General features: G+C 39.4%; 1 protein-coding gene across 1 annotated transcript in view; it reads left to right on the top strand.

Moving 5' to 3' along the window:
• Cpne8 (copine 8) overlaps nucleotides 1–10866 on the top strand; it is a 181524-nt gene that overhangs the window by 155372 nt on the left and 15286 nt on the right. The window contains exon 16 of the mRNA XM_021216350.2: nucleotides 3944–4071. Within this exon, the coding sequence (XP_021072009.1) occupies nucleotides 3944–4071 (128 nt within the window). The remainder of the gene's footprint in view (nucleotides 1–3943; nucleotides 4072–10866) is intronic.

Below are 10866 nucleotides of genomic sequence, written 5' to 3'. Positions count from 1 at the left end.
CCCCTCCTCGGTCGGGGAGGCAAGGTGTTGGGTGCTGTATCAGCCTGCGGACAGCCGCCAGGCGAACACCCCTCCTGGGCAGAAGAGGCGCAGGACGATCTGGTCCAGCTGCGGGTCCCCTCTCCAGCCTGCTCTATCCCCGGCCTCCAATGCGTTCTTATCATCCCCAGATGTGAGGCAATCTTGGGCCACTTCTTATGTCAGGAGAACTCATTCAGAAAGTGGCCTTTCAGCAATCCACAGTGATAAGCAGAACACACAGTGGCTGTCTTTCCACTACCAAAGGAGGGAAGACGGTGACCTTGTAGTTTCATTTCCAGGGGAAGAGAAGAAAGAGTTCCACAGAAATACAAGCCCCCAGTGAAAAGGTGAAATGAAAATACTGTTCATAGAACTGGCTTAGAACTATCCTAGTTTGTAAGTGCTCCCTTAAGGCAGATATATAATATACTTTTTTCTATGCCTAAAATCAGTAATGAGTTTTAATTTTAATTAGCTTATCCCTTTCTAGGGAAAAGAGCATCATAAGATCTTATTTAATAGAAGATAAAATAGGTCAGCTCGGAGCTGGAGAGATGACTGAGTTAGGAAAAGTGTTTTCTGTGAAAGCTTGAGGACCTGAGTTCGAATCCCTAGCCCCCATGTAAGTAAAATCATCAATAGAAAGCTGGGCCTACTGGTATACCCATAATCCCAGCACTGCACAAAGAGACTGGAGGATCCCTGAGACATTATATAGCCAGCTAGGCTAGCAAGAAAAGATGATTTCCAGGATCATCAGAAAACCCTACCTCAAAAAATAAGGTGAGGTGCTACTGTAAAAGATAACCAATATTAATATCTGGCCCAGGCACATGTGCATGCACACACACAGCCACACATTCACACCTATATACATCCAATCTAAGGTAACATCCAATTAATATCAAAACCAACATTTGTGTGTTAAATGGTAAGCTTGTATATTTTAAATTTTAGATGTGTTATATATTAATTTCATAATGAAGAGAATTTTTATTATCTTACTATAACCTTTTCACCTGTTCCTTGATATTTAAATACATGTATACGATATATGTTATTATATCCACACCTGCTCACCTCTTCAAATTCCCCCATATCACCATGCCCCTCTCAACACTGAGGAAAACTGACTGTTCCTCCCTCTGCAGCCATCAGCTGCCAATAGCTCCTAGGTGATTTTCGTGGTCTCTCAGTCATCCACGCTGGAGTGTTGACTGGCTTAAGCTTTTGAAGGTCTCGTGCTGGCAATTACAGATGCTGTGGTTTCAGGACTGTAGTGGTCCTGTTACATTCAGAGAATCCTATCTTGAAGAAGTCCTCCCTCCCATCCCCAACCTCTGGCTCTTACAATCTTTCAACCCCTATTTTGTGTGGTTTCCTTAGACTCTTTCAGCATCGAGGCCATACCTCCTAAGCCTACCCAAACAGCGCTACCAACAGGGGACTGAGAATTTGAACATATGAGCCTGTGGGGACATTTTTATCAAACCATTGCAGTTTTAAAATACTGTATGTGCTAATTAATGAAAATATTTTAAAAATATAGAAAACTGATAGGAAAGAGTGAGAATAAATCCCTTGTTAGTAAATAACAAGATTGAAGGTATTAATCACATCTGGCTTAGTTTCTAAGCTCCCTGTCTTTCAGAAGCATTGGCTGTTGTCATAAATGGTGACATGAAGGGATTAAGGGATCAAGTCCTCAAGTCAGACGTCCTAGAGTCACGGTTTATACCTCTCTTGCATTGCATGACCTTGGATGAACTAACGATCCAGTATTTCCATTTCTTTATGTGTTAAGTATAACAGCACGTTACTGACCATTTTACCTATAAAGCTTTATATGCCCAACCTTTCAGTATATAGAATTCAACAAGCTTCCGTTGTAAATGATCAGTTACTGTGACTTTCTATGAAGAAATATGAATACTAGAATGGCTGGTGTTTAAATATGTTTAAATTATTGGTGTTTAAAATTATGGTCATGGGGGCTGGTGAGATGGCTCAGCAGGTAACAGCACTGACTGCTCTTCCAAAGGTCCTGAGTTCAAATCCCAGCAACCACATTGTGGCTGACAACCATCCTTAATGAGATCTGATACCCTCTTTTGGTGCATCTGAAGTCAACTACAGTGTACTTATATATAATAATAAATAATTTAAAATTATGGTCCTTATGTCTTTGCATTTATCTGTAATTTTATGTATACCCCACTTCCGGAGGTGAAACTAAGTCATCCTTACCTGAGAAGACTGCTCTTTGTGCCTCACTCCTAGCCGATAGGGTAGCGGAGAAACCACACTGAAGCTTCTGACACTTTGTCCTGCTCTCTTTGCTTAGTCATTCTGGGGAAGCTGGCTGCCACGTCATTGGAAACAACCCTGTGGCCCTTTCATGTGCTTTTTACTTTAGCTCACATCAGGCTTTCGGATGACTGCAAATCACACCAGCATCTTAACCTGGCACAACGTCATGCACTCACCTGCTGTGCTGCAGAACGGCTTACCTCAGCTGCTCTGGAATTCCCACATATAGAGGAGACGATGTAGATTACTGTTTGATGCCAAGATAGAATGGAGTAAATGTTATAGAAAATTTTAATCCCAATCTGGAATTTCTATCCCAGTTAAAAGACACACAACCTTTATATTTACAATAAGCCTTAATCAGCCCAAGAGCTGGGCAGGTACCCATACTCTATGCTATTGTGTCTATTTCCCAGCCAATCATTCCATTATGTAATTTGCCAGGTTTCCTCTGGGCTGCTCCTAGCCAACCCATATAGTCATGTTTTCATGGCTCACCTAACCTGTGATAGCTTCCTCCCCCATTCACCTTCATCTCCCCCTTTGGGTTCTGACCCCAAACCTGGGAACCCTAAACCCTGCCTTTACCTCTTCTGCCCAGCTATTGGCTTTTGGCATCTTTATTCACCAATCAAAAATAACTTGGGACTCTCTCATCTCTGGGACAACCAGGTTCTGGGGCACCGTACTCAGCATTACAATACATGGCAAAAGACTAAACCTCAACAGGCAAAGCACTAGAAACAGCCCAATAGATAAGAAATCAGAAATTAGCATGGTCTTACTTGAATAACTTGTGAAATGTGGACCAGGAATTAACCTGACAGTGCCTGGGCATGGGTGGTGTGAGAAAGGAAGAATGTGGTCTCCATGCTGACACTGTTCCCAGAATAAAGACTTACTACTAACCAGCTCCATTCACTTGAACTACTTGGCTATCCTCTTTGAATCTTTCTCTTGTTTTTCTATTTCTCACTGCAAGTTGTATTTCTCATGACCCTTACTCTAGGCATAGTAAGGCGGCTATGGCCTACAGACTATATACATAGCAAACATTTTTCAAGTGAAACCAAATTGATAACATTTACTTTTAGTCAGATTGTAATACCCGATTACTACCTATATTAAATTGGGAAAATGTAGACTATGTTAAGGATATGGAGTTTAAAAAAAAAAAACCCACTAGATACCTAAACATCCAGAGATAAATGCAATTATCTTTAATTTTCTCCTTTATAGATTTTAAATAAAATCTCTATATGTACACAAACTTATGTGGAATTGAGGTACCATTGATTTTTAAAATGTCTAATGTGCTTCTTGGGTCATTTTGAATTTTTACACCCTCTCCTCAAATTATACATACATATGTGTGTGTGTGTGTGTATATATACATTTTTTAGATCATACTATTGTGATCTGTGTAATATCTATTGTTGACTAGTGAATGCATCAGTGTGTGGGAGTTGTTACTATAAAACTTTTAAGTTCAGATTATCTTTCTGCATGTCATTGTGTATTTATTTATCTTTTTAGCTGGTTTTCATGTAGACTAATTGTTATGTTGTTGTTTTTGCATTTTTACTTTTTTTGACCCATACCTTTCTACAAGAATGGCAACCCTCAGAATCCTTACTGTGAAGGCATTGAAGGTGTTATGGAAGCTTACTATAGAAGTCTGAAGTCTGTCCAGTTGTATGGACCAACCAACTTTGCTCCTGTAATAAACCACGTAGCCAGGTGAGTAGAGAGCGGGGCAGGTGTTTGTGCTAGTACAGGCTGATATACTGACTCATTTGAAACTACCCTATCCCTGCATTAAAATTCCAGGACCCATGGGTCTACTGCTCATCGCCTCTAAGAAAGTTAAGAAGCAGATTCGGGGTGATCGCCACCAAGTAATCAACCATGCTTTACAGAGAACTTTACATCAGCTCATTTTTTTTAATTATTTATTTGTCTATTTGTTTACATTCTAAATTTTGCCCCTCCCTCTCAGTCCTCTGTCTTGAAGTTTCTCCCCCCAATCCTTTCTTCCCTGTACCACTGACAGGGCCGCCTTCTCCCGTATCCTCCCATCCGAGGACATCAAGTCTTTGCAGGATTAAGCACATTCTTTCCTACTGAGGACATGCCAGACCTTTGCTACATATGTGTCAGGGGCCTTGGACCAGCCCACGTATGCTCTTTGGTTGGTGGCTCTGTCTTTAGGAGTTCCTGGGAATACTGGTTAATTGACACTGTTGGTCTGCCTATGGGGTTGCCATCTCCTTGAGGGCCTTTGATTCTTCCCCTAACTCTTCCACAAGCGTCCCCAACCTCTGTCCAGTGTTTGTCTGTGGATATCTGCATCAGTCTCAGTCATCTGCTGGGTAGAGCCTCTCAGAGGGCAGCTATGCTAGGCTCCTGTCTGCAAGCACAGCATAGCATCGTTAATAGTGTGAGGGATTGGTGCCTGCTGATGGGATGGGCAGTCAACTGGTCAGCCATTCCTTCTGTCTCTGCTCCATCTTTTTCCCTGATTTCTTTTGGGCAGGACCAATTTGGGGTCAAAAGTTTTGTAGGTGGGTTGGTGTCCCCATTCCTCCGCTCTGGGTCCTATCTAGCTACTGGAGGTGGTCTCTTTAGGTTCCATATTCCCACTGTTGGGAATTTCTGCTAAGGTCACCTGCATTGACTCCTGGGAGCCTCCCTCATCCAGAGCTTCTGGAACTTCCTAGAGAGACTCCCCAGCCCCCCACCTCTGGCAGCTACATATTTTCACTTCTTCCCGGGCCCTCTGGGATGCTTTCCTATCTCTCCCCTGATTCCCCTATCCCTCCCCTCCTCACCCAGGTCCCTTCCTCTGTCATCACAGGTTATATTAGGACTTGTCCTTTCCAACCAAAGAAAGTGGTTTCTTTGAAAATAATATATGAGCGCAAATACATTTGATGACAATCGTAAAATGTCTAACTTATTCATATCAATGTTAACGTCCTGAGGTGACATAAAAATAGTGAGACAATTCCATTAAGGCAAGTGAAGTGTTTTCTTTCTGGTATATAGGGGGCATGTTCTTTCAACCTCTCTGATGTTAATGTAGAAGCTAATTTTATAAATTCCCAGAACTCTGCTGGTATATAGTACATGTTACTGAAAGAAGAATTTGCTCATGATTTAGACTGCCCTTCCTGGGGGGTGGGGGGGTTGGGAAATGTTAAAACATAAACTCTATTTATACATATTGATGTTCCATTAGCACGTAAATGAATTAGGTGTCGCTTTACAAATCCCTAAAAATTCTCTGAACATTTGGTTTTTCCATTGCCCTCCCCATTACATGTGGCCAGAAAACTAGTATTTCTACTTTACATTACATGGGATGTAGAAAAATACATGAAAGCGTATCTCAGCAGTCAGGGTTAATCCCGGAGTGACAAGAGATGGATGTGGTCACTTCTCCACGGTGACTTTTGTCTTGGAATTCTCAAACACTTCCTTCAATGATTTCTGTGAAAGTAAGAAATCTACATTTCAACCTTATCTGTTCATAATAACATACACCGAGTTTTAATGAAATGGCACTTAATTTTTGCCCCCCTGTTTCCAAGTCATTCATGTCTCAATCAACTATTTGGTCATTATTTATAGTTTGAAATTTATACTGGCTTACTAACTTGCCTATAAGAGAAATGTTTCATTTAAATCATTCTAGTGGATTGATGGCTGCCAAGAAAAACAGGATCAAAAGCATATTGATGAAAAGGAGTTTTAATTAATTCCCTAACACTACCACGCACATCAGTTTTTAATAAAAGAAATATAGAAGAATGACAGGATTTATTTTATATGGATACATGCCTAGTTATAAATATGCTAATCATTACTTTATGAATCAGTTCTGTGTTTTTTATCCCAGTAATATAAAAGTTAAATTTAGATAGACAAAAATTTATATGCTTCTCCATTTCTATATAAAGCACAGTATTGGACTAGGGAGATAAAAAATGCTTGCTTTGTGTGTGTATGGTCCTGAGTGCTAATCTCTAGAACCATGATTCGTGTCTGCAACCCCAGTGATAAGGGAGCGATGGAGAAACTAGAAGATGCTTGGAATTCATTGGCCAGCATCCTAACTAAACCAGTGAACTCTAGGCTCAGTGAGAGATTCTAGGTCAAATCATATTATGAGCCAAATGGTTGAAGATGACACCTGACATCAGTCCCTGGCCTCCGGTTCACTTCCAAAGGAGAGCGCACCTCACTCATACATACACCACACACATGCGGAACAAAATGAGATTGATTAAAGTTGAACACAATAAAACAATGAATGTACAGTCTCTACAACAAGCTACTACAATGTCTATGTGTTGCTCGACACTTTGCAAATCTCAAATATAGAAGTTATTCTTAGCTAAAGGTTTCAGCTCCTTTATTAAAAAACAAAGCCATGATCTAACAATCATTTATTATTATACTTAAAAGGGGAGAAAACAGTGAAAGCTGGGGTTTTATGACCTTTCTTTCCTGGGCAGTGGGAAGGCTCTGTCTCACTACCTTTGTTTAATTTTAGTTCTAATATTTTATTAAGATAGGTAATTTCTGGCTGATTGAAAATCATTGTCCTGAAACATCATCTGCTGAAAGACAAAACTATTTGTTTCAAAACATCAGCATGGTTAAACATATGCATAAGATCTGTTCATATAAATGTTCTTGAAGATGTCTTCTCTAGTGAATGCACTTCAACAGTAGACAGCATCAGCATCCCATATAGGAAATTAACACTCAGCAAGTGTTAAGTGGTGGCTGGTGTGGACTCAGCCACTAGAGTGCTTGTCTAATATGCATGAAGCTCTATGTATATCCCCAGCACTCCATAAACCAGGTTTGGGGTACGTGCATGTAGCCTTGTCTCTTGGAAGAGGAAGCAATAGTTTCAAAGGCCTAGGTAAGCCTCAGGTGCATATAACAAGTTTGAAACCAATGGAGATACGTTACATCATATCTTTGGGGGAAAAAAAGTGTCCACTAGCTGATTTCTGATATGCTAGTATCAGATGTCACCATTAAAGCCTATTTGTACCTAAGTCAGAGCAAATCCATCTCCATTTCTTGTCTGTTTGTTTGTTGTATTCTTCAGGAGTGTTTCCTGGATGAGCGACAGCTTTTAAATATTATAAATATCTATTTTAAATGATATATTTAAATATTTAATTTTATTTAATTTTAAATATTATAAATATCTATCAGCATTTTTAATTCTTTGTGAGGATTAGCAGTTTTGTACACTTGCTCGGTTTTTGACTGATTTCAAGGTATCAAATTGCCTCTGAGATAATAATGGGTTGTCAAAAATCCTGAAATAGAAAAACACAATGAAATCAAATTCACAGCATTTGTTCTGTATTCATTTGGGCACATCACACGCCCTGTTTCCGATTTCGTGCATACCCGGAGGTTTTTACTCAATATGGTTCAAGGAAGGTCTCAAACACCATAAAAATGCATCTCAACATCTCTTGATGCCTTATGCTTATCTACATAAAAGCACCTTAGCCTGACCTCAGAAGGTTCCATTGTCTAGCTACCATCTACGAGTCTAGCCCTCACAGAGAACTGCTGTCATCGCTGGACATCATGGTCAGCCATGTTCCCCACACTTGTTCATAGTGAATATTAGTGTAACTCTGCTCCATTTTCAATTTGGCATCTTGTTGTTTGTTTGTTTGTATTGAACAGTGAGAACACTGCAGAATCTAGATAACCAGTTAAAATTACTTTTAACTTGTTTGACACTGAAATTTTAATTTTGAAGTTTCTATAATTAATCTCAGAATCATTTGAGAAGTGCCTTATGTTTGATCCCTTCCATCTGTGACTAGACAGTGAAATCATAGATCATGAGTTGGGAGTCATTGTTGAGAGGATGGCATCTCTGGCAATAATCTCTGTGCCTTAGCATGGATTTATTCTTGGTCTTGGCCATGGCTCCAGGAGGTATCAGCACTGCTTCTATTCTTGCCCCTGCCCCCTTCTTGGTGGATACAACATACATGTGTAAAGTGACCATTTATGTGGTCTAAGACCCGATAACCATAATAACCAAACCCAAAGCCATGTGTTGCTATATCTTGTACCTTTGACTTTAGTCTCGGCCACAGAGGTTAAAAACATGCAGAAGGTTGGAGAGGCAGTGGTTAGAACCCTGACTGCTCTTCCAAAAGACGTGGGTTTGATGCCTATCATGTACATGGCAACTCACAACCATTTCTAACACTAGTCCCAATACAGATGATGCCATTATTGGTTATCAGTGCATAGATACACGTACAGTCCATACATATTACATTGATAGATAGATAGATAGATAGATAGATAGATAGATAGATAGATAGATAGATAGATAGATACAGACAGACAGACAGACAGACAGACAGACAGACAGACAGACAGACAGACAATACAAAACACACCTCCCCATTTTTGCAGGGTCTCTTGCTCACTTCCTCACAGAGGAACTTTGGGTGGCAACTTTGTCACATAGAATTTTCTCATTTTATTGATGAAACGTTTAAATGTGTTTCTGCCTTTACTCAGTATTAATCCCAGCACTTGGGAGGCAGAGGCAGGCAGATTTCTTGAGTTCGAGGCCAGCCTGGTCTACAGAGTGAGTTCCAGGACAGCCAGGGCTATACAGAGAAACCCTGTCTTGAAAAACAAAAACGAAAAACAAAACAAAACAAAACAAAACCCAAAAAAACAAAAAAACAAAAAAAGAAGAGGCACAATCCATTGTAAGAATGATAACCTAATTATTTAAATGAAAAACACCCACGTGAATCTCTTATCTTTTCTTCATGCCTGCTGTGTTCCTGTGCGTTAATGAAAAGCTAGAAGAATACTTCACCAGACTGAGTGAGCCATTTCTAAACTTTTATGTAAAATGCACTAGGAACGAGGAGAGAAACTTCAGATGAATATATTTAAATCCTGCAATTCTGACAAAGTTAATTTTTCTCTCAGATGTATCATAGTAATATTAACATATAAATTATAGATTGGCTGTACTCCAGAACAGGTAGTGATATGGCTTTAATAAGAGTTTTAATTATCCAGTTCACTGAAGGCTCCGTTAGGACAGAAACTTCTGTAATATAATTTGATCTCCTTGTTCCTTCCTGAAAGGAGCCTGGAGTGTGGCCCACCAAAACTTTCCTTCTTCGTACCCCTTTAACATATTAATTGTTTTTATCCTAAGTATTTAATGTTTTTACAAAGAGGCTAAATTAAAAAGATTGGTAGTAAGAGAATGATTTTTGTCTGAAATTTAGACTTACTCTCCAAATAAAAGATGCAATTATAGAGCAAATGAAAAAAGTAGAGTGGTTTCAAAACATTAATTTTCAATTAATATTCTAATTAAGCACTAGAATAAATTGGTCAGCTCTTATATAAAATGCAATTTATCATAACTTTAAATATATCAAGCCTTCTAAAACATACACATACTTTTATAGCATTCATTATGAAGTGTTAAAATTTTCTAAGTGTCATGAACAGCTAATTTTCTATGAATTTTAAGATGAATGACAAACGACAGAGACATTTTAGGTTTGCTGTGATCTACTTCAGTCTCTGTCCATGTCTCCCTGTCTCTACAGACTGTGAGCACAGCCTCTCTGCTGAGGGAGATTAAGCCTGCTAAGCCATTCAGAGTGGGAGCTTACATTCACAAAACCCCACTTCTCTAATGGGCAAGAAATGTTCCATTTTCAGTGGCTTTGATTTGTCTTAAATAAAGTGTAGTGTGCTTCCTAGATGCTTTCCTATTACCATTTCCTGTGCATCACGTCTCACATTAATCACACAAAATGTAAAACTCCGCATCGAATTAGAGTTGGTAATATATGCTTTTTCTTTTTGTTAAAGATATGACTGTTCAGATATTAAATACTGAATTCCATCTGGAAACTGTAAGATTGCAGGTTTCTTCGATTGTTTTTGCTTTTAAGTAGAAAGGATAATGTGTTTCTCTGTTTGGGGGTTGTTCCCCATCAATTGTACTGATGTGGAATCCTTGGTGTTCGTTGTCAGTGGTTTCCGCAAGTGTCAGTGAAGTAGCCCTGTCAACATTAATCTTATCAATCACATGAGCACAGACTAGTTTCATTTGTACCTAAGAAACTTGCAAATATTCTACCAAATCGACTCCAATATGACATATTGTTTCCCCCTCAAGATGCTCAAGCAGGATCAGATATGGTCCTTCATGGTAGGATCAATTCCTCACTCAATACAATTTTTAAATCATTTTCTCTGTAGTCTGGTTAATTTTTCTAGAGACACAGGCCAAGGTTGTCTTGTTTTCTTCCCTGTCTCCTATGAGCTATGTAAGACTCACTTATTACTGGACATGAACTGGTTTATGTGGCCAGCTCTAGCCAGTGAGAGAATCAGCACATGTATGCCACTATGTACACTTAGACACATGCACACATCTACACACACACACACACACACACACACACACACACACACACACACACA

This window comes from Mus pahari, chromosome 17 (assembly GCF_900095145.1).
Source record: "Mus pahari chromosome 17, PAHARI_EIJ_v1.1, whole genome shotgun sequence".
Taxonomy (NCBI): Eukaryota; Metazoa; Chordata; class Mammalia; order Rodentia; family Muridae; genus Mus; species Mus pahari.
Note: the sequence above shows the minus strand (reverse complement) of the source record. Positions and strands in the feature narration are given on the sequence as shown.